General features: G+C 53.1%; 2 protein-coding genes across 3 annotated transcripts in view; both read left to right on the top strand.

The window, feature by feature from the left end:
- Ptgis (prostaglandin I2 synthase) overlaps positions 1-6,310 on the top strand; it is a 51,223-nt gene extending 44,913 nt beyond the window's left edge. For both annotated transcript variants that reach the window (XM_052184343.1, XM_052184342.1), the window contains 4 exons: positions 1,149-1,317; positions 1,912-2,093; positions 2,332-2,483; positions 6,027-6,310. In XM_052184343.1, the coding sequence (XP_052040303.1) occupies positions 1,149-1,317; positions 1,912-2,093; positions 2,332-2,483; positions 6,027-6,171 (648 nt within the window). In that variant the 3' untranslated portion in view covers positions 6,172-6,310. The remainder of the gene's footprint in view (positions 1-1,148; positions 1,318-1,911; positions 2,094-2,331; positions 2,484-6,026) is intronic.
- Positions 6,311-18,743: 12,433 nt separating this feature from the next.
- The window catches only part of Kcnb1 (potassium voltage-gated channel subfamily B member 1), a 92,847-nt gene continuing 88,322 nt past the window's right edge, over positions 18,744-23,268 (top strand). Inside the window, exons 1-2 of the mRNA XM_052184340.1 lie at positions 18,744-19,060; positions 20,115-20,846. Of these exons, the coding sequence (XP_052040300.1) occupies positions 20,280-20,846 (567 nt within the window). The 5' untranslated portion in view covers positions 18,744-19,060; positions 20,115-20,279. The remainder of the gene's footprint in view (positions 19,061-20,114; positions 20,847-23,268) is intronic.

The following is a 23,268-nucleotide window of genomic DNA, read 5'->3' as shown; positions in this document are numbered from 1 at the left end:
TGCTAGGCCTTCACCTCCTCGCTGGTTTCTGTTGACAGACACAATTTGTGTCTGATTTTGGGGTGCTGTATGGGGGCTGTAATTCAAGTCCTCTCCCTGGTGCAGTTATGTCTGTGAAGACCTATCGGGAAAGATGCTTATGGCAAGGTTTGAGTCTGTCACTATGGCTGTTTTAGGATAGACCAAGCCTCCCTGCAGGGTGAGGCGGCTTGGGATCTGACGCGTCTGCAAGAGCTGGGACTATGCTTAGCCAGGCCTGACCTGGTCTTGGAATACACCGTGCCATTGATTTTCCTAGCTTATCTTTTGGGAAGTTTCATATATATATATATATATATATATATATATATATATATATTTTTTTTTTTTTTTTTGCTCAAAAACTAACAGCCTATAAACTGCTCGTTCACTTGTTGTTTAAGAGACTCCAGTATAATGCAAGAAGCATGTAAGGAAATTCTGTTTACCAAACTATGAATAGCTATTGTTATCAGCCAGTTAAACCCGGCAGCCTGTGTTGATAGACATTCTTTGGGCTCACAGGTCTGTGGATCTGGCTGGTCAAGCCAGGCCCAGCTGGAGCAATTCGACTCTACCCTGTGTGTCTCTCGTCCCGGACCCAGAGACCCAGTCAAAGGTGGGGGACACACACAAGGTCTCTGAAGGCCAAGGTTTAGATCTACCATTCATTAATAATTCTACTTCAGGCTATTTGCTGGTTAAAGCAAGTCCATGGCTGAGTCTGCGCTCAAGGGCAGGGAGATGAACTCCACCTCTTCCGTGGAAACTTTAGAGGCATATGAAAAGGCATGTGGCCCCAAAGGTCACCCCAGACACTCTCAGTGTTCTTGCCTTGTGGTCTTATTCCTCTTATCCACCTGCTCCGATGAGTTATGGTGGCTACCCGGATGACCTCAGACCAGGGCCTTCACTCAGGGTCAGGATACCACGAGAGGCCTTCAAGTAGGTGCCAGGCTCAACCAAAGCTCCAAGCAGCTTTTGGCCATGGGCAGGGGGCTGAGATTCCCCGGGTGCTTGGCCAACCTGGGAGCCAAGCACGCTGTGCTGCCCAGGCCTTAGCCTATGCCCATTCTCAGAGAAGCCCACTCGGTCCTCTTGGTGGAGTAACAGACATCTCGTTGTTGCAGGGGAATATGGGACCTGCGGCCTTCTGGCTCCTTCTCTTCCTCCTCAAGAATCCGGAAGCACTCACTGCTGTCCACGCGGAGCTGAAACGCACAGTCTGGCAAGCAGAGCAGCCTGTTTCTCAGATGTCCATGCTCCCACAGAAGGTTCTAGACAGCATGCCTGTGCTAGGTAGGATGGCCAAACCTGCTAACGTGGTCAGCATGGGCCCCGCTGAGCCCCCCCAAGGGTCCTCATGACTCATGCCCAGTACCAGCTACGCATAGCTCCTGGTCACACAAGATTTTTGGTGTTAAGGAAAGAGAACTTGGAGTAGGGACTGTGGAAAAGAGACTCAATCCAAGTCGTATAACTGAAAGTCCTGAGGACTCTAGCTTCAGGCTCAGGAGGATCCAGGAGCTTGGACAGTGTCACCGGGGCTCAGCCTCTCTCCATCTTTCAGCCCCATTTTCTTGGGGCTGAACTTCCCCCCCCCCCCAGGCTGGGCGTCTCACTGAAGTCCCAGGAATGTGTTCATTGGCTGTTTGGGTTCTAAACCCACCCAAAATCAATCCCAGGCAGATTGGCCAATGAAAGCAAGCTCATACCCACCAAGGGCTTCTCGGAGACCTCAGTGTGTACCCTTTGTCATCTGGCTTTTCCCACCTTGCTGTGTGACTATGTACAAGGTACACCCCCTCTGGTCCCTGCTCTGTCAAACAAGAACAGGAAGTGTCGTCGAGGAAAGCTGGCAGCCTGCTGACACTCTCTGCCCTTGCCCTTCAGACAGCGCGCTAAACGAGGCGCTCCGGCTCACAGCCGCGCCCTTCATCACCCGTGAGGTCATGGCGGACCTGGCCTTGCCTATGGCAGACGGGAGGGAATTCTCCCTTCGACGCGGTGACCGCCTTCTCCTCTTTCCCTTCCTGAGTCCCCAGAAGGACCCGGAAATCTACACAGAGCCCGAGGTCAGTAGCAGGCCCAGGGCTGGCTATCCCGGGAGCTGTGGGGTGTGGGGTAACCCAGTGTGCTCTTTGCTCCCTCTGAGGCCTGGGAATTGTCACCTCCACAGTCCTTTAACCAAGCCTCGGCCAGTTCAGTCACTTTCCTGTGCTCAGTAGTAATAAGTCTGGCATCGGATCCCCAGTCCTTTGTCCTGGTGCGGGCTTGCATGGGATGACATTACACAACAGCTTCTTGTTTCAGGTGTTTAAATACAACCGATTCTTGAACCCAGATGGATCAGAGAAGAAAGATTTTTACAAAGATGGGAAACGGCTGAAGAATTACAATATGCCATGGGGCGCAGGGCACAACCAGTGCCTGGGGAAGAGTTATGCCATCAACAGCATCAAACAGTGAGCAAGCGGTGGGACCAGAGGCAGCTGGGCATGGAGGGGGCAGCAGAGCAGTGTGGCATGTGGGCAGCATGGCACAAGAGAGGCAGACATGGGGGCTGGGGGGCATGGGGGAAGGTGGAGCACGGGGAGGCGGGGCATGGAGGCAGCAGGGCCTGGGCCCAAGCAGAGTATGGGGGCAGGGAGAGACCGGAACAGCAGGGCAGGGCATGGGGGAGGCAGGGGCATGGCCCAAGAGGGAAGGGGCCCATTAGTGAGTTATGGCTGGGGCAGGGTTTGGATGGGGCCCAGGATGTGGCCAAGGTGTGGTGACACCTGATGCCTCTACTGTTTCTTTGACTGAAGGCTTCAGGCTAATGGTTTAGGGATTAGATTCCAAGCTGGCAGAGAGTCAGCTCCTGTCCACAAATCCGTTTATTTGTGTTTTTAAAACTCAGAAGAGCCCTCGTTAAAAAAAAAAAAAAAAAAAAAAAAAAGCCAGACGCTGGTGGCGCACGCCTGCAATCCCAGCACTCTGGGAGGCAGAGGCAGGTGGATCTCTGAGTTTGAGGCCAGCCTGGTCTACCGAGTGAGTTCCAGGACAGCCAGGGCTACACAGAGAAACCCTGTCTCGAAAAAACCAAATCCAAAAAACCAAAAAAAAAAAAAAAAAAAAAAAAAGAAGAAGAAGAAGAAGAAGAAGAAGAAGCAGCCACATTTCCGATTTCTCACTTAATGATCAGATCTGGCAGCAAGTTCTCCCTCTGAATGTGCCATGGGAATACCAAACTCTAGCCGTTGAGCTCAGCTGGCCATGGCTGGCTGGCTGCGGCTGCCCCCGCAGGTTCAGCCCCTTGTGGAAGGAGCTGCCTGAACATTAGGGTGCTCCTTGCTGGCTCTTGTAACTCCTGAGAGGGTTGAGTAGCTTCTCCATTCTCTTCCTGGGACTCCCTGAGTCTTAGTCTCGGGATCACAGACGGCCTGGATCCGGGCCTGCAGCATCTGACCCTTGCTCTGCTAGCTCCTACAACATTCTGAGCCTGCCTCCTCAGCTACGAAATTTGGGTACTGATTAAAGCTCCAAAATGGATGAGAATGGGTCTTCCTAAGTGCCTACCCCACCGCCTGACTCATCACAGGCTTTGAGAAATGTTAGGCAGTGTTTACATCATGGTGTTGACAGGCAGGCGTCATGCCCAGGAACAGCAGCAAGTCACCTTACCCTTTGGCCTCACTTTTCTTGACAGCAAAGTGGAAATCATTATGGAGTCAGGTCTGCCCTAACCCTCAACAGCCTTTCCTAAAAACCATCTTATCTTGCATAATTAGGCAGAGAGCAGAAGCAGCAAGGTATCAAACTTGGGGGCAGAGGCCTATACTACCAGCTATGGGGGGAGGTCGAGGCAGGAGGTTGGTGAGTTCAAAGCCAGCTTTGGCCACTTAGCGAGCTCTTATCTCAGAATTAAGAATATCAAGATGTCCGCCGGGCGGTGGTAGCGCATGCCTGTAATCCTAGCAATCTGGGAGGTAGAGGCAGGCGGATTTCTGAGTTCGAGGCCAGCCTGGTCTACAGAGTGAGTTCCAGGACTGCTGGGACTACACAGAGAAACCCTGTCTCGAAAAAAACAAATCCAAAAAAAAAAAAACAAAAAACAAAAAAACAAAGAATATCAAGATGTCCGATTGAGGCTGGACCTCAGTGTAAGGCGCTCGCTGAGTGCACACAAGGCACAAGATTCAATCCTCAGCATCACAAAAACAAAACAAAACAACAACAACAACAACAACAAAAAACACCTCAAAAAAATCATAGGATACAGACAAGGGGAGCCTGAATCTCAGTATTGTCATCAGTGACACACAGAGATTAGAACCAAGTGGAAGGTGGTCATGCAGTGTCCTAGTCAGGGTTTTTCTGCTGTGAGCAGACACCATGACCAAGGCAAGTCTTATAAGGGCAACATTTAATTGGGGCTGGCTTACAGGTTCAGAGGTTCAGTCCATTATCATCAAGGTGGGAACATGACAGTGTCCAGGCAGGCATGGTGCAGGAGGAGCTGAGAGTTCTATATCTTCTTCATCTGAAGGCTGCTGGAGCTAAGGTATTAAAGCCCATGCCTACAGTGACACACCCACTCCAACAAGGCCACACCCATTCCAACAAGGCCACACCCACCCCAACAAGGCCACACTCACTCCAATAAGGCTACACCTCCTTATAGTGCCACTCCCTGGGCTGAGCATTTACATCACATGCTTAAGGAAGGCACAAGGGCAGGGAGCTGGCTCAGCGACTAAGTGTGAGTAATACAGGGTCTGGTGGACAGGGCACAGTTGATGTTGAGGGGCACATGCGTGTGAGCCCCGCCAGTGCAGGCTCTGCATTCACCCCTGTGGCTGGAGATGAACCAGCACCTGAGCCAACGTGTGGTTCGCTCATGTTTGCACCCCAACACATCGACCCTTTCAGGACAGATTCTCTCGTTCCAATCAGTAACTATGACAGAATTTCGGTTTCAGTTCTTGCTTCCATCCGGTTAGGGACAGACAAAACAGATGCTTGGTTTTACGTTAGTTTAGCGTGGGATTTTGCTCATGGCCTCTCAACAAATGAGTGAATGAATCTGCTGTTACCTCAGTCCCTGTGGTCTCCCTGCTAGGAAGCTCTCAGCCAATGGCAGCGTCGATAGCTCTCACCACTGGGTGCTCAGGCAGTGAGACTCCTATCTCAGACAACCCTGTCCCTCCAGAGCTGGAAGAGACACGGCCTGGCTTTACTCCTTTGACCCACCCCACAGGAGAATCAAGTCCTCAGGTGGGAACAGACCCTGGGGAGGGTCACTTCCCCTTACGTCCCTTGGACGGGCTCATCCCCTCGCCTTTTTCTCTTCAGATGACAGGAGAAAGTCCTTACTGTGCTCAGTGTGGCTTTGGGCCCCTGAATTGAGGTGGGGGACAGTGGTGAGGCCCAGGACAATTAGGATAGCCATTGACTCACAGGGCAGACCTGTCATTGTGTCATTGAGACACTGAGAGCATCCTAGATATGACAGCTTTATGTGTCTCCAGAAGGTGGTGGTAGAGAGTGCTGCCTGGCAAAGGTGGCCCTTGGTGACATTTCTGTCACAGGGTGACAGTAAGAAGTCTTGAGGAAGTGGTGCAGGTTTCAGTCTTACAGACACTCCCGGTAAGCATGGTCCTGCTAGGGATACATAGTCCTTAGCTTAGGGAAAGGGATGCAGGATTATGGAAAGACAGGAAGAATCTTTGTTACCATGATCGCCATGATGCATCTGGGACTCAGGATTGTGTGTGTGTGTGTGTGTGTGTGTGTGTGTAGTCAGAGACGCATGGCTGGGGCCCTTCCTCCCTCCCTCTGGCTGCTCCAGCATCTGAAGATCACACTGTAGGCGGGAGAGCTGGAGATGCACACTCTGACTCTTAAGGACAATGACATAGAAATGGCTGCCACGGATACAGCCACTGAGATCTGAGCTAGCCTCACTTTACCCGGGCCTGCCGTGTCCAGAGCAGCACAGCCTGCAGCACCCCCTCTCTCTGCAGATTTGTAATCCTGCTGCTGACTCATTTCGACCTGGAGCTGGGCAGCGGGGACACAGAGGTTCCTGAGTTTGACCTCAGCAGATATGGCTTTGGCCTGATGCAGCCAGAGGAAGACGTGCCCATCCGGTACCGAACCAGGCTGTGACCTGTGTGGAGCAGACACTACCCTCGCCTGGGACCTCCTGACTTCCTGTTGTTCCTCTAGAATGCTGTGTCCAGAGGAGGGGACGTGGAGGACACTGAGAGCAGGAAAAGCTAATAAAAGCTCTGTATCTCGCTGTGAAGACTTGCTTCCAAATCAAGCTGTCCGTGTTCTAGGTTCACCTGTGCCTCCTGTCCTGTGGCACCCACGGTCCACATCACCATGCCCCTGACTCTCAGCAGCCACTGTCCCCTTCTTTGGTAGCTGGTGTAGTCCAGGCCTTGGCCAGCATTTCAGAAATGGGTCCTTAGAGGACCTGTGTGAATTCATCAGTGTGTCTTATCCCCAGATCTTTAAAGAGACATGTCCCCTTTTCATGTGGATGCCCAGAAAGATGCACCGGCCTCTGGTGATTCACAGTAGCAGCAAGGTCTTCCTTGTGCTAAGACTGGAGTAGGGGCAAGACAGAAAGATCTGGCCCTGTGAGAATGTCTGGAGAGCCAGCGTAGGGAGCCTTATCCCCTGTACCCAGAATACAATGCTATGGTGTACGCCAGTCTGCAAGATGGCTTTGTTCAGCCTGCACGTTAAAAACCAACAGGGGACTGGAGCGATGGCTCAGCAGTTAAGGTCACCGACTGCACTTCCAGAGGTCCTGAGTTCAATTCCCAATGACAACACAGTGGCTCACAACCATCTGTAGTTGGATCCAATGCCCTCCTCTTCTAGTGGGTTGGAAGACAGTTACAGTGTACTCATATAAATAAAATAAACAAATATTTGGGGGAGGGTCGTTTCGAGACAGGGTTTCTCTGTGTAGCTCTGGCTGTCCTGGAACTCACTCTGTAGGCCAGGCTGGCCTCGAACTCAGAAATCTGCCTGCCTCTGCTTCCCAAGTGCTGGAATTCAAGGTGTGTGCCACCAAATCTTTTTTTTTTTTTTAAAGGAAAACCAACACAGTAGAGCGGGGTGTAGTGGCACAGGCCTTTAGTCCCAGCATTCGTGAGACAGAAGCAGGTGGATCTCTCAGTTCTAGGCAAGCCTGGTCTACATAGCGAATTCCAGGACAGCTAAGGTTACCCATAAATATCCAGTTAAACAACAACATAGTTGATATCATATCTGTGGAGAATTCATGTGAATGCTGGGCCACACCAGGCCCATAGTCCCACCCCTGGCCACAGCAGCTCTGGCCAGGGGTACCCAGTACCCACTTGCCCAGTGACACTCCCAGTTTCCTCTGATCCCAAAGGCACTGGAGTCTGGGCCCCCGTTTGACTCTTGGAAGCACTGGTGTGGGAAATGATGGGTCCTCAGCTAGCTGCTCACCTGACTCTGGGTGGCATAGCCGAGCAGCATCAAGTCAGTAATAAAAACCCACCTTTGCATCAATTTTAGGAGGAAACATTGATTTCAAGGGAACTGTGGCTTGCACGCCTCCCTCGTGACACTGGCTGCCCTGGAACTCACTATGTGGACTAGGCCGGCCTTGAACTCAGAGAGCCACCTGCCTCTGCCTCCAGTGCTGGGATTAAAGTGTGTGCCACCACGCCCAGCATCCTGAGTACCTTGAAATGCTGAGACAGGCACAGCAGACATATATTTTCGTTCCTCGCAGCATCTTAGAGAAGATAGGGTGTTATGTCAGCTTTCCAGGTGAGGAAGCCAGCTCAGAGAGGTAAAGTAGCTTGCCTGGGGGTCACACAGCTCTTGCCAGCAGAGCTCAGCCTACACACCTCTCCTAGAAGCAGATGTCGGGTGGGCAGTTTGTTCTTCATTCCAAGGGCTTCACGGGTGGCAGTGGGACACTTCTGTTTGGCACTGGAGAGCTGACAGCCAGAAACACCCAAGCGTGGTGCAGACACATCTGTGATGAGGTCCTTTTAGCTTTAGCTGGAAATACAGAGGAGGGCCTGAGCCTGCGTGTTCCGGGGGCTCATGTCTTGGAGCAGGGCTGGGGCTTGGAGGCTTCCCTGGCCCTGGGTCTCCAGGTACCCTCAGGATTCCCAGATAGACAGTGTGATTGGCAGGAGTCTGGGTATCCCCAGGGAAACCCATCTTCATGCTTGGGTGACCCCCCACTGCTGCCTTCTTATCTTCACAGGAAATCAGAGCTGGCAAGCCTCCCGTGGGAGGATGAGCCTGTTTCCATGGCAACCCCCAGTTGCCTCCTCACGGCTGGAAGGGGAGGAAGAAAGTGGCAGAAATAGCTGCTGAAGGTCTCACAGGCTTCTGGTCCTGGTGTGCTAGGGGAAGCCCTTCAGAGCCCCGTCCTAATTGAATCAGCCTGGGCTGTCCCCACGATGCTCACCTGTGCTCCGTGAAGGGCTGGTTCCTCTTAAAGGCGACAGCTCCTCCGTGGTTAAAGGGCAGACAGCTCTGGTGGGGACCTGAGGTGCTGAAGCAGCGCTCGCTCGGGGGACGATATTCATGCATGCCCTCATTTTAATTCCCTCCATCTCCCATTTCTTTCTTTTATAACAGGCTGGGAATTTAGCCCAGTTGGTAAAGTGGTTGACTAGCACGCACAAAGTCCTGAGTTCATCTCCTGTTCCTCCTAAATTGGGTTATGGTGATGCACACCTGTAATCCCAGCAAGGTGGAGGCAGGTGGATTAGGGATTCAAAAGTCATCCTTGGCTGCATAGTGAGTCGAAGTCAGTCTGGGATACACAATTCTGTCTGAAGGAAGAGGAAGGGCAGGAAGAGTTGGGAGAAAGGAGAGATGAATTAGCCCCCTGCACAGGCTGGGTCTCAGCTTTCCGTACCTGGCTGAGGTCAGGGCCACTGGGTGAGTGGTACCGTCTTCAGTTTGCTCCGGTGATGTGTTCTCTGGACCGTCTGGCTGTGTGTCTGCTGGCAGAAGTGGGCTTCCATCACCCACTCTGCACACTGAACTGGGAAGTATAAACGGGGCCCTGGACAGTGGAGGTCAAGACCCTGGGTGCCGGAGTCTGTGTTCTCAGGTTAGACGAGCCAGTGTCCTGGCTGGCTGAAGGCCTCGCCCATGTCTCCCCTCAGCTTTCTCATGGGTGGACTCCAAGTGGGTGAGGGGGCCAAAGAGGGGTGAAGTGCCCATGGCAGGGGCTGGCAGCCCAGCGTCCAGATAGCCCAGAGAAGCCAGCCCTGAGCATCTATCCCAGACACTGGTTTTGAGGCTTTTGTTGTTATTTTTAATAAACACAGCATCACGGTGTGTTTCATGAGCAGCCCAGTGGTCACACTTCGCCATTTCAACACAGCCCTCAATCTTCAGGTCATACTGTCAGACGGACGGGCATCCATTAAAATGACCTCGCTTACGAACTGCCTCTGTGTGATTCTAGAGAGGGAACCTCTGGGTCTGGAGGTGAGGTCATCTACTGGGAGGTGAACCGGAAGTGCTAGCCCATCTGGTCTCATCCTGGGAGCTATAGCGTGAAGGGCTATAGATAGGGAAGCTGGGGGGGGGGGGGGTGGTTAAGAAGAGAGATGGGAGGGGAGGTGGACAAGAGGGAGCACTGGCCAAGGACAATAGAGGAGAGAGGAGGCAGGAGAGACACCAGGTCCACAGGGCACGGGAGCTGAGTAGCTCTCACTGCTAAAATGTATTAGGTCCAGCTGCTTGATCTTTGATCGCCGCAGCCTAGTTTCTTCTGCTGCTCCTTTTGTGCATCTTGGAGTTCCCTGGCTCCTTTGAAGAGAAGGGAGATCAGCTTACCTTTAATTGCTCTGTTGGAAGCCTGCCCCTTGTTTGTTCCTGCGCCCCATCACCCTTTGGCCCTACACCCTGGAAGTCAATGACTTTCAAAATCCTGACCGCAAAGAGGCTTCCCCTGGGGAGACATCCTGGTGGCACCCATACTTCTCTCCTGGGAGAGAACCCAGGGGACCATGCTGGGGTCTCACAGCGCGGCGCTGTATGCACAAAGCATTATAATGTGCAAAGCCCACAAAGCCATTGCCAGGCGGTGGGCGGGAAAGTCCAAGGATGGTGGAGGGGCGTGCGAATGGGTAGGTAGATGGGTGGGCAGACGGAGGAGTGGGGCAGTACGTGAAGAGTTGGGGTGAGTGAGGGGTTACAGGAGCAGAGAAGTAGGTAGATAAATACATTGTGTGTGGGAGGATAGATCGATGGATGGTAGATGAGTTAGAAGTGGGTGTGTGGGTAGATGGATGGATAGACAAATGGGTGGGCGGCAAGTTTAAAGGTAAGTGGAGTGTTGGTAGAAAGACGTGGGCAATAGGATGGGTGGACAGGTGGGAAGATGGGTAGTGTTTAGGATCTGTGAATGGACAGAGGGACAGAGGAGTGAGTAGATGCTAGGTGGGGCTTAGTGGCTAAGACCACAAAGGAGGGGCTGTTCAGGTCTGTGGGTGGGTGACAGAAGAAGGAAGAGTAGATAACACTTTGGGTTGGTCAAAAAACAAGCTTCATGCATTTGCAGGGACTTGGGCCAGGAAACCCAGAGCTTGATAAAGACCAGTGGACTCAGAAAGAAAAGAGTGGGCACTGGAGCTAAGTCTGGTGGTGCAGGTCCAGGATTCCAGCTACTCATGCAACTGAGGCAGGAGGATGGCAAGTTTGGAGCCAGTCTGGACTATGTGGAGGGCCTAGGCTCACAGAGTGGGTCACTTAGGGTCATCTAACAGTGTAATGGCCTCAGGGCTTCGTCCTCAGTGGCTGGTGCAAAGGAGAAAAAGATCCTTCGAGGGGGTCACACAGACCCCCCTGGTATGGTGTCTGATATATAGTATGTACTGAACTGATCCAGCCAATGTGATTGTCTCAAGAGTGCTCCCCATTCATCCTCCCAGCTGCCCTGCCAGGTGATTATGGAGGATGACAATGGGACAACAGACAGAGGACAAGTCTAGCAGATGGGACCTTCCCCGGGGCCACAGAAGTCCCCTGCAACATGGACTCTGATATGGAATGATGTCCCCACATCCCCGGAGTCTCTGAGGACTCCTCTGTTCATCCTTATTATCTACAAAGGAATTCATGCATGAGCTGTGCTCCTATGCGTGTGTGTTCGTGCTTGTGTGCATGCGGGGGGTATGTTATGAGAGAGAGAGAGAGTGTGTGTGTGTGTGTGTGTGTGTGTGTGTGTGTGGTTTGCAGGGGCAGGGGGTATGGTATTCGTTAGCCTTGCTCTACTCAGAATCTCCCAGAAACCTGAGCAGGCCGCTCCATGGATATAAATGATAGATGGTATCGTGGAATCTGGAGATCAGACTTCAAACAGCTGAGCCTCTTGCCAGCACTGGTCAGAGGAAGCAGCGTGGTGGATCTCGGATCTTGGCTGCTCCAGCAAGATACCGGGCGAGGCCACAGCAGACATGTTTAAGAGGGCAATGGTCAGGAATCAGATGGTCTGATGTTGGAACCTGGCTGCACTGAGATACTGTCCCCTCTGGGAATGTTGTGGTTTTGTTTAGCTATCAGAGGCTATACTGTGCCCCTTCTTTATAAATATTCCAAGTTGTAGTTCATTTTCCTCCCCATCCCTCTCCCTTCATCCCTTCCCCTCCCTCTCTTCTCCCTCCCTTCCTCCTCCCTCCCTCCCTCTCTCCCTCCTTTCCTGTTTCTTAGGTATGTTTAAGACAGAATCTCATATAGCCCAGGATGATCTTGAACTCACTATTTAAGCAAAAATGACTTTGAACTTTTATTATAATTAATAAACTATAAACAAATTATAAATTATTAATTAATTGTGTGTGGGTGATTTGCCTGCATGTATGTCTGTGTTCTACATGCATGCCTGGTGCCCACAGGGACAGAAGAGGGCATTAGATACAGAAATGGAGTTATGGTGGATTGTGACTTTGAGCTTCTGATCCTCCTGCCTTTGCCTCCTGAGTGTTTGGGGCATGTTAACATGTGTTCACATGTATGTGCATGTGGATGTCAGAGATCAATGCCAGGTGTCCTCCTCAACCACGTTCTCCTTGGGGTCAAGAGGTGTTTCTCTCTGAACCTGGAGCTTACTGATTCTGCTGGGCCAGATTCCAGATTCCAGATGGCCTCAGGAATCCCCATTCGGTGCCAGCACTGGGATTACAGGTGTGCATGGACAGCCCCCACTCTTCTTTGTGTGTCCTGGGGATCTGAACTCAGCTCCTCATGCTGGCTCACAAGCAGTTCGCTGACACGGTTGTCTGTCTCCTCACTCACCAGCTAAGCATTCTGGTTACTTAGATCAAGCTGGACACACAAGCCCCTCCCTTAGTAACACCCCCCCCTTGCCTTAGTGACCTGCAGTTGACCAGACAGAGCCATTGATGGTAAAGGGCTTTTGAAATCCCTCATGGGCTGGAGAGATAGCTCCATAGTTAAGAGCACTGGCTGACCATCCAGAAGACCTGGGTTCTATTCCCAGTACCCACATGGTAGTTCACAACTATATGTAACTCCAGTTCCAGGGATCCAATGCTCTCTTCTGGCCTGCATGTGGTACACAGTCATATGTGCAGGCAAATCACATACACACATACAATTTAGTTTAAAAAAATTCTGTCCTCAACACACATGCTTAGTATATACACACAAATACACACAAAAAAGAATTTTAAAAATTCCCCCATAACCTAATAAAGCAGACACTGTCTCCATGGTTACTCACTTTAAGGATGGGAGCAGTACAGAGAGGTTAGAGCACTTGTCCAAAGTTATTCTATGCCAGCTGTTCTGTCCTGAGCCCCCTCTCTTTGCCATGAGGTCACACTGCCACCCTAAGGAAACTTCCAAGGACTCCTTGCTGAGGAAACACACAGACACAGGGCTGGGTGGGGCCTGATGGAGTCCAATGGAGCCTGCACTTTCAGGTGCAAGGGGTGCGGGCACTTCTCCCCTGAGTTTGCAGTTAAATTTTGTAGGTTGGGTTGCATGGCGACCCAATCACACGGGGTCTTTGGCACTGGCCTTGGGCTTGCAGAAGAATCTCTGCAGATTCCTCACCACCTGTGGCTGGTGAGCTGCCCACCACTGATCCAGGGCTCATTAGGTTGGTATAAATGATCACAGGAACCTTTTTTAAGGGGCTCCTGGGACCACCTGGCATTGCTCAGCTCCCCTGGTGCCCTTTCTGATGGAGGGTCACTTAACGAACCATTCTGTGTACAGCACAATGTTTAGTGACATCTCCTTGCCTTTACCAACCAGACAGCAGGAAGACTTCCCCTCCCCCAGAGTTGTGATAACGAAATCCCTGTGCTGATGTTGTCACATGTCCTCTGGGACAAACAATGAAACATCTGCCTCCTTTGCAGGATGGTGGAGTGTGTGTGTGTGCTTTCAAGCCAGGTTTCATCCCAGAGACTGCAGTTTCCAAGGGTTCCCCGGGCAGATGGGAGCGCTCACCCAGAGCTTGGGAGTAAGAGATGACAGTCAGGTCTCTTCAGGACTCACTACAAGAGGAGAGTTGGTAAGCTCACCTTAAGGAGAGGAGCAGAGAATAGGCCTCATGAACTCAACATGTAGAACCCCATACTACTCAGACCAGAGGGGCAGGCAATGAGATCAGGGGTGCTGCAGATGGCAAAGGCGGCCCTTCAGATCAGTGTGGGAAAGTGGCTTGCCCCAAGGATGGGTTTCAGAAACCCACCTATAACCAGGCCTGGCAGTTGAGGCCTGTTATCCAGCTAATCAGGGGGCTGAGGCAGGAGAATGGTTGTCAGGTTTGAGGGAGGGGGGAGCATTGTTGTGAGCCATCTCACAGGCCCCTCAAATAATGTTCTGAAAACAAAAGGTATCACAAGCAAAAAATTAAAACTCAAGTGGCCAAACAGAAGGTGTTTATGACATCCAGGGTCAACAAGGTACTTGGCATCTAGATTATATAAGCAATCCCATAAACCAGCAACTACAATAACAAGCATGACAATAATATAACAACCATGACCACAACAGTAACCACGGCAACAACCACCAACCACATAACTAATCATAGCAACAACCTTAGCAACAAACACCAACTAGAAGAGCAACTACAACCATAACAACAGCCACATTAACAACAACCACAATCATAACAGCAACCTCAACAACAACCACCAACCACAACAACCACAGCAGCAAACACCAACCATGATAACCATAACCATGGCAACAGCCTCAGTGACAAACACCAACTAAAAGAACTACAACCATAGCAACAGTCACATAAGAGCAACCACAGAAACAACCACTAACCATAACAACCGTAAGCATTTTTGAGGCCAGCCTGGTCTACAGAGTGAGTTCCAGGACATCCAGGGCTACACAGAGAAACCCTGTCTCAAAAAAACCAAACCAACCAACCAAACAAACAAACAAAAAAACCAACCATAAGCATAGCAACAACTATCAACCATAGCAACATCAGCCACAATCATAGCAACCAAATCATAACAGCAACGACAGAAACAACCATCAACAGTAAACCGTAATCACAACAATAATCACAGCAACAAACGTCAACTGTAAATAACAATCATAACCATAACAACTAACAACTACTAATGAGAACAGCAACCACAACCATAACAGCAACCAGAATCATAACAACCTGTCAAACATAACAACTACAACCACAACCATCAACAGACATCACCAACACAACCAGAATCATAACAACCATCAAACAGCCATAACAACCACAGCAACAACCCCCAACCATAATAGCTACAACCACAATTATAATAATAGCCACCTGCACAACAGCAGAAACACTCTTAACAACTACAGTCAACAACCTATAACCACTGCCACCGCCATGACCACAAGTATAACAATAGTCACCACTACAACAGCCATAATATCCACAGCAATAGTCACTACTGTAAAAACAACCATAGCAGAAACAACTCCCACAACAGCCACTGAAATCACAACAGCTCAAACACACACACACACACACACACACACACACACAAACATGCTTGTGGGTGCATGTGCATGCGCAAACATGAAATTCATTAATAGTCAATGAGAGGGCTATTTCAATACACTGAGCTGTTTTCTGGCACATGCTGGACAGCCAACGTTCCACTCTCTGGATAAAAGCTAATGGAGGTGGAGACTGGGGCTGGAGGACTCCCAGCACTTAGAGGAGATGTCACCAGAGGCAGGGAGTCCCGGTGCACTTAGTTAAGAGTGTACACACCCTGGGACACATTGTTCCAAAGCCACAGGAAGCATGTTTACAAAGTCATCACATCAGGGCTGGGGACACGGCTCAGTTGATAGAGCATTTGCCTGGCATGCACTGACAGCTGGGTCCAATCTAGGGCTGTGTAGTCCAGGTGTGGTGGTGCACACCTGTAATCTTACCACCGAGGAGGTGAAGGCAGGAGGATCAGAAATCCAAAATCATCTTTGGTTCTGTAGCTGAGTTCAAGGCCAGCCTGTGCTATGAGACCCTATCTTGGAAAGAGATATGCTGCTCTGTGAGCTGATGTGAGAGGCTGCTCTCAGGGGCATTCACTGAGTGACAGAGAGGAAGGGACACATCGTGAGGACCAGTGGACTGGTGAACCCATGTCACCATGAGTAGACCTCCTGAAGATAAGAAATAACATGGGGGATGGAGAAGTGGTCACCAGTTCAGAGCACTGGCTGTTCTTCCAGAGGACCTGGGTTCAAATCCCAGCACTGACAAGGTAGCTCACACTTGTGTGTAACTCCAGTTCCAGGGTTTCTGACATCCTCACACAGACCTACACCCAGGCAAAATACCAATGAACATAAAAGAATAGAAAAGAAAAGAAAAGAAGATAGTAAAAAACCATCAGAGTCACAGAATAGAGCATATGGGTAAACTGAGGCAAGCACAGTGGTGCAGGCAGGTAATCCATGTTTGTAATCCCACATCATTCAGAAGGATTAGACCCTTAGCATGGTGAGTTCAAATTTAGCCTGGGCTGTACATTGAAATATTTTCTGTGGGGGGGGGGAAGGAAAAAAATTAATAACAGCAAAAATGTATGAATTTATTTTTCAAGATCACACAGAAAGAAAAAAAAACCCATACTATCCACTCAGCAGATAACGACCACTGCCTATGATGTGGGGAGTGTTGTCTGAGGGAAAGAGGGGGGACGAGGAATTCAGAAGACGTGGACCTGGGGACAGGGCTGTCGGCAAGGCACTTGCTTCGCAAGCACAAGCACCTGAGGTCAATCCCTAGAATACATGTTAAAAAACAAAACAAGCAAGCAAACAACAATAACAAAACAGGCGTGACAGGGAATGTTTATATTCCCAGGGCGGGGGTGGCAGAGGCAGGTGGATCCCTGGGGCTCACTGGCAAGCCAGCCTCGCCTGCTTGGAGAGTTCCCAGTCAATCAGAGAGGCTGGCTCAGAATAAAAGAATAAAATAGCTAAACAGATGGACGCCATCTAAGGAACACGCCGAAGACCCCTGACCTCCATATGGACAGGCACACGAGTGTGCACATGTGCCCTGTATAAGCTGGGATTTTCTGGAGGAACAGAACTGACGGGATTGCACGTTTTCTATGTTATATATAGAACATTTTGTAGACCAACTATAAAGAATGCATTTAATCATCTTACTCTGGAATTGTCTCAACACTGTGAGGTGAGCAATCTGGTAGCTGCCTGGCCCTTAAGGTGCCTCAGTAGTCACCAAGCCAGCACCAAAAATCTGAAGGCTCCTGGAGACTTGAAGGTTCTTGGCCCACGATAGACGCCTGAAATGGCTGGCTCTGATACCAGTGGAGGAATCACTACCACTGCCGCCGCCGCCGCCATCATCATCATCATCATCATCATCAATCAACCCTTCAGGAAGAGGCAAAGCCAGGCCAACAAGGACAAGTGGTCTCCCTTCGTCCACACCTGTTTAATCTGGTCCCCCACTAGTCGATGCTACTCACATTTTGGTAGGTCCTCCTACATTCAAGACAATTCTTCAGGTGAGGCTCCCTGCTCAGGTGATTTTAATTTGTGGTGAGTTGACACTAACCCTAACCTTCTCTCTCTCTCTCTCTCTCTCTCTCTCTCTCTCTCTCTCTCACACACACACACACACACACACACACACACACACAGGCACACATGGGAAGGAAAACAAATCTTTTCTTTTTATTGTTGTTTTTCCAGACATGGTTTCTCTGTGTGGCCCTGGCTGTCCTAGAATGGGCTCTGTGGACCAGGCTGGCCTCAGACTCACAGAGCTCTGCCTGCCTCTGCCTCTCCCGTGCTTAGTCTTGCATTTTTCTATGCTGTCCCTGTGGTGGCCAGGGAGGCGTATGACTGTCCCTTATTTGCATCGGGACTCTAGCCTAGACACAACTCCGTGTGGAACTCCTCCTACCTCCCATATCTATCTGACTCCCTTCTTACCTGTGGAGTCTGTCCTCCTCTGAGAGGTCCTGCTGAGCTCCTGGGTAAAGCTCTTAGCATACCCCCCCCCCCCCCCCCCCCCGATTCCGGTACCACTCACGCCTGGCCAAAGCTTTCTCGTTTAAAACTGAACAAACAAAGGATGCTTTTAGATGCTTGCCCCAGCTGAGAAGAGGAAGGAGGGACTGAACCAGAACTATCAGGTCGGAGCAAGGGGAAACCCTGCGAAGGCTTTTACTCCATTGACAACCACATTCAGTTTGGGAAATGGAACATTCATTCTGACAGCCGTGGCTCTGCTGGAGGCAGAGGAGGGATGGGGGTGCTGAGAGCAGAGGTCACAGGGACAGAAGGCAGAAGGGGTCCTGATGAGAGTGGATTTTTTCTTTTCAAACAGTTCTGCATGATGCACTGGAAAAGAACACGGGGTGGAGAGGGGAAGGCCTTACCTCCGGGCACCATGCCCCACTAAGTTTCCCCCCTCCAGGCCTAGGTTCTCTGCTGCATCTCCTTACTGTCACACAACAGATATGTGTGTGAGAAGAAACCAACAGGGCCAAGTGTGGCTGACGGAGGGAGGCCTGGCCCCTTCTGCATGCAACCCTGTCTACAGTCACTCCTGAGTCTGCCCGCCCCGCGGCACAGGGTGAGGCAGGGGCAGTGGATCTCTTGGCTGAGCCTGACCCTCAGCAGTCCAGAAGCAGCCGTCCAAGTTAGCACCCATGGGTGAGGCCGGGCAAGCGCTGTCTTCACTGGCCCTTCACCTGGCCTTATGTTTCTCCTCAACAGCTCCCACCAGCCACCCACCTCTTTTGCCTGTCTGTTTGTTAATAGGTGTAATATCCATCTTCCTCTAGAATCTAGAATCTGATTTTGTAGAATCTGGAATGGAATCAAAGCAAGGGCTATTTAAAATTGCCACCTGCCTTCCCCAGCTTTCCCATCCTCCCAGCTTCTAGCCTGTCAGACATAGTCTTCCAAATCTGTTTACAGTCTCTCTCCAGGGAGCCCCGCGGCCCAGAGGCTAGTTGGCTTCGCAACTGTATCTCCCACGCTCGCCCTACGTGCAGCGCCTGCATGCAGTAGGCGCTCAGCCTCGTGGTGGCCAGGACGCAGACAAGCAGCCCGGGTGGGCCCCGCGGCCTGGGCCAGGGCTGGGCCGGGCACGGAGGGGTTAAGCCGCGCGCGTTTCCGACCCGCAGGTGGCGCCGTCCCGCCTCGGTGCCACTCGCCGCGCTCCGAAGTGCGGGACAGAATCGCAGCGAACGCGGAGCCGAAGCTCAGCCCGACTTGTTGATCTCGCGCAGGCAGCCGCGGCCGCCGCCGAGCCGAGCCGGAGCCCGAGGTGGAGGCGGAGGCGCCGCCGATCGCCCGGGCCGCGCCGTCCCCGCGCCCCGCAGAGCGCTCCGCCCGCGCCCCGCAGCCCCGGCGCCGCCCGCCCGCCCGGCCGGCCGGCCCGGGTAGGCCAAGCCCGGCCCCGGGACCGCCGCTGCCGCGGGCGGGGGCGCGGGCGGCCGGCGAGATGAGCGCGGCGCGGCCCCGGGAGGCGGCCACCCTGGGGGTGAGTGTGGCGGGGTGGGGGATGGCGCGGGCCCACCCCGGGGCTGGGGGCGGGGCGTGTGCCCCGCGAGCTGTGGGCTCCGGGAACCCCCCGAAATCACCGGTGCGTGGCGGGAGGAGGGCACGCTCCGAAAGGCCAGAAGATTCCGCTGGTTTCCCCGCCTCCCACCTCCCCCACCCCTTCCCTTCCGAGCCCGGGCAAAGGCGCAGAACCCGGAGTTATAAAAAGCCATCGCCGGGAGGAGCGAGGAGGAGGAGCGGGAGGAGGGGGAGGAGGAGAAAGGGAGAGGAGGAGGGGCAGGAGGGGAGCACCGAGCAGGCGGATCCCGAGGACTCCGCGCCCCTCCTGCGCTAGGGTGGGGGGGCGCACAAGGAGGTGCAGACCCCGCTGGCTTGGCTCCTTCGACCCTCACCTGGTCTCTGGAGCGACCTCAGGTCCTGGTGCTGTAAGGAGTGGGGTCGCCCCAGGACAGGGCAGCCTGGTGGCCTCCGACAGGTGGGCATCTGGTAGCCGCCACAGTCCCCACTCGGCCCAAAAATCTCTTAAGATTTAGAAAAAGCAAGCTCAATGCCATCTCTATGCTCCCACCCCAAAATCTTGACTATCTCGGGGTGGGAGGAGATGAGAACTCACTAAAGAGAGAAAGAAAAGAAAGTTCTCCCTGCCTCTCCCCTGCCTCCCCACTGCGGAGGCCAGATTGGGCTCTCTCCATGCGGAGACCCGCAGAGCAGGGAGTTTCAGCACTCGACGGGACGGACAGCGCCCCGGGCGGCCGGATTGCGCCAGGGCGGGGATGGGGCTTCCTGGGAGCCTCCTGGGGCCCTCTCCCTCCTGGAGGGCCACCCCTCCCTTCGTCCTGGGGTGGGGCTGACTTCAGCACCGGCGGGAGGAACAGCGGCCATCCGTCCTCCCCCCCCCAACCCCCCCGACCTGCTCCCCAACTCCCCTGAGCCGCTTAAGCCTTGGGAAGGTCAAGGCCAGTGGGGGACCCCGGGGGAGGGGCCTCACTGTACGGTTCGCTGACCGGTGTCCGCTTTCGCTTTCTGCCTCGCAGCCGTCGGGATGGAGGTGAGACGGTAGCCGTGCCGCCCTCCCTCGCGCACCCCTGCACCACAGCGGCCTGCAGAGCTCCCCGCCCCCCGCCCCCGCGGCAGCGGGCCTTGCCGTCGAGTGACAGCGGCCTGGGGGGGCAGGGGGGGCGGGGGCGGCCAGACCAGCGATGCCGGCGGGCATGACGAAGCATGGCTCGCGCTCCACCAGCTCGCTGCCGCCCGAGCCCATGGAGATCGTGCGCAGCAAGGCGTGCTCGCGCCGGGTGCGCCTCAACGTCGGGGGCCTGGCGCACGAGGTGCTGTGGCGCACGCTGGACCGCCTGCCCCGCACGCGGCTGGGCAAGCTCCGAGACTGCAACACGCACGACTCTCTGCTCCAGGTGTGCGACGACTACAGCCTCGAGGACAACGAGTACTTCTTCGACCGCCACCCTGGCGCCTTCACCTCCATTCTCAATTTCTACCGCACCGGCCGGCTGCACATGATGGAGGAGATGTGCGCGCTGAGCTTCAGCCAGGAGCTGGACTACTGGGGCATCGATGAGATCTACCTGGAGTCCTGCTGCCAGGCCCGCTACCACCAAAAGAAGGAGCAGATGAACGAGGAGCTGAAACGCGAGGCCGAGACGCTGCGCGAGCGGGAGGGCGAGGAGTTTGACAACACGTGTTGTGCTGAGAAGAGGAAGAAACTCTGGGACCTGCTGGAGAAGCCCAACTCGTCGGTGGCCGCCAAGGTGAGTCTGGAGTCTGTTTCCCCCACGGAGGCCTACAGCGCGGCTCCTCACGATGAGTATACCGGTAAAAGGTAGTGACTCCAAGCGAGTTCTCCAAGGACCCCTTTCCATGTGGTTCAGTGCTGTGCACCCCTGCTTTGTTGGGGGTGGGGGGGAAATGGTTTATAAAACTCTAAAATGCTACAGTCTTGGTGAGAGCAGAGGCTGAGCTTGGCTGGAGAGTCTCGGTGTCCCGCCCTCGAGGCTGTGCTGGAATATATTGCTAGCTCTGCTGTTGTAGGGCCTAGCCCTGTATTATAACCCCACCTTCCATAAGGAAGGGTGTAAACGCAGCCTACCGACATACCTGGCAGAGGCTGGGACATTCATAGATATTTTAAGAGATAACAAAAGATAGGGAAGGCTAGTGGTAAGGACAGGCCTGCCCAAAGGCTCGGGACTGTGGGTGAGGGCCAGGCTGGCTCCTTGTTTATGTGATTGTTGTGTGGTGTGGTTTGCACTTGGCTGTTGGAGGAAGATGTAAATTTCCAAATCAGAGCAGAAAACAGGCCTGGGGAAAGAGTCAGGGGTGAACTCTGGCTCACACAAGCTGGGCAAAGTCAGAAGCCTTGGGGACCAGCAGAGGCTTGGGGTGAGGACCAGGGCAGGTGCAGTTCCTCTGAGTCAGGCTGGCACCTTGGCGTGTCTGGAGGGTGAGGCCTGCCTCACGTGGCCTGTGTCCTGGGTGCCAGGAGTAAATGACAGCGCCGTGTGCTCGGGGCTGCATGGGAGTCTGGGAAGGGGCCCAGAAAAGAGATGTGTGGGAATCCAGAGAGATCAAGTTCAGGAAGAGACAAGATTGTCTCTGAGAGCTGAGTCCAGCAAACAGCACCGGAGGCAAGCAACCGAGACTGCCTCTTCAGCCCGCCCGCCGTAGTTTCCAAGCAGGGTCTGGCTGTTGACTAGCTTGGCCTCTCAGTGTGGCGTCTCGGTGGCTGCTCAGCTGGCCCCCCACTGGCCCCTTCTCTCAGGGGACGCTTTGGGGTTATTTCCAGAGAATCAACTGGCTGCAGTAAACATAGGAAGGGGCGGTACATAGCGCCCACCATCATTTTCTCTTGCCTCTGGGCTTGGTCTCCTCCTGAAGACTGAGATCATAAGCCTTCCCCAGTTTCCGTGTCCAGAAAGCCTCCCTCTAAGACGAAAGGTGCTCACCCTTAGCCGGCTTAGGATCAACAGACTTATTTTGCTATTTCTAGTCCTGACACAGGTTCCCCCACTGCTCAGCCCATTGAAGCCCAGGTAGGCCCCTCCTTTCTCACCTGCCCTGTCCTTAAGACCCTGGATCCAGGGACAGGAAGTGGGGATTTACCCTCCCCGAGAAGAAACAGGCGAAGGACTGTGTTTGGGTTGGCACCCAGCTGCAGGGCACAGGCGGGCGGTCGGCTAGCAAGAGGCGGTGTGTAGGAAGAAATGGTCCTCCCTCCTCTCCCTCAGCTTAATCAGCTCGCCCAGACAGCACCATGACCTCGCTGTGATCCCAGGCCGGGCTGTCAGCTCACATTCATGGAGTTTCTGCAGCCAGGGCTGAAATGGGAAGGCAGTCGAGCCCACTGGCTCTCCACATAGAAATGTCCACCGCCACTGAGCAAATGCCTAACGTGTACAAGGCTCAGAGAGGCGAGGCAGCTTACCTAAGGTCACAAAGCACGCAGCTAGGAGGAGCCAGAAATGGACCTTCCTGCGAGCGAGGTTTTGAACGCCCTGTTCTTTCTGCCGGTGGTTGAGGGCCACACACACCTCCCTTCCTAGCACCTTCTCTGTGTTTGCTTCCCACAGCCCCTTTCCCAGCAGCTCAAGGTGCAAGTCAGACTGCATTATTCATCTGTTTGAAACCCATGGAGGTTTCCTTCACATTCAGCATGAAATCCACATGCCACTGTGCTTCTGAGGTCTGGATTCTGGCCCTCAGAGATCTTCAGGCTCATCTCTCCCGTTCTCTCCTGGCCCATGTTGTCCCAGTCCCACTGGCTTCCTTACTGTTCCCAAACATTCCAGGGTCTGTCCTACCCCAGGACCTTTGCACTTATTTTCCCGCTGCTTACAGTTACCTCCCCCATAACGTTCCACGGACGCCTTCTCTTCCTGTCCCCATTTGCTACTAAACTCTTTCCCCCAGGAGACCTTCTCAGCTCCTGTCCCCTCCCTGTCCCCTGTCACCTCATGCAGTAGTTTTTCTGCATGATCTTTAAACACTCCTAGAGATCATATCTGGTCTACGTGTTTCTGTTCTACACCCACAAGGATGTATCATACACATTGCTGTGTCCCCAGCATGCGTCGTGGTGCCTGGTTCAGAGGACTCCAAATAATTCTATGTAGGGTGGATGGGTGAGTGGATTGCTGGGTGGATGGAGAGATGGAGGTAGATATGTGTTTGGAT

This window comes from Apodemus sylvaticus, chromosome 5 (genome assembly GCF_947179515.1).
Source record: "Apodemus sylvaticus chromosome 5, mApoSyl1.1, whole genome shotgun sequence".
Taxonomy (NCBI): domain Eukaryota; kingdom Metazoa; phylum Chordata; class Mammalia; order Rodentia; family Muridae; genus Apodemus; species Apodemus sylvaticus.
The sequence above is the reverse complement of the archived record's forward strand: the minus strand, read 5'-3'. Positions and strand labels throughout refer to the sequence as shown.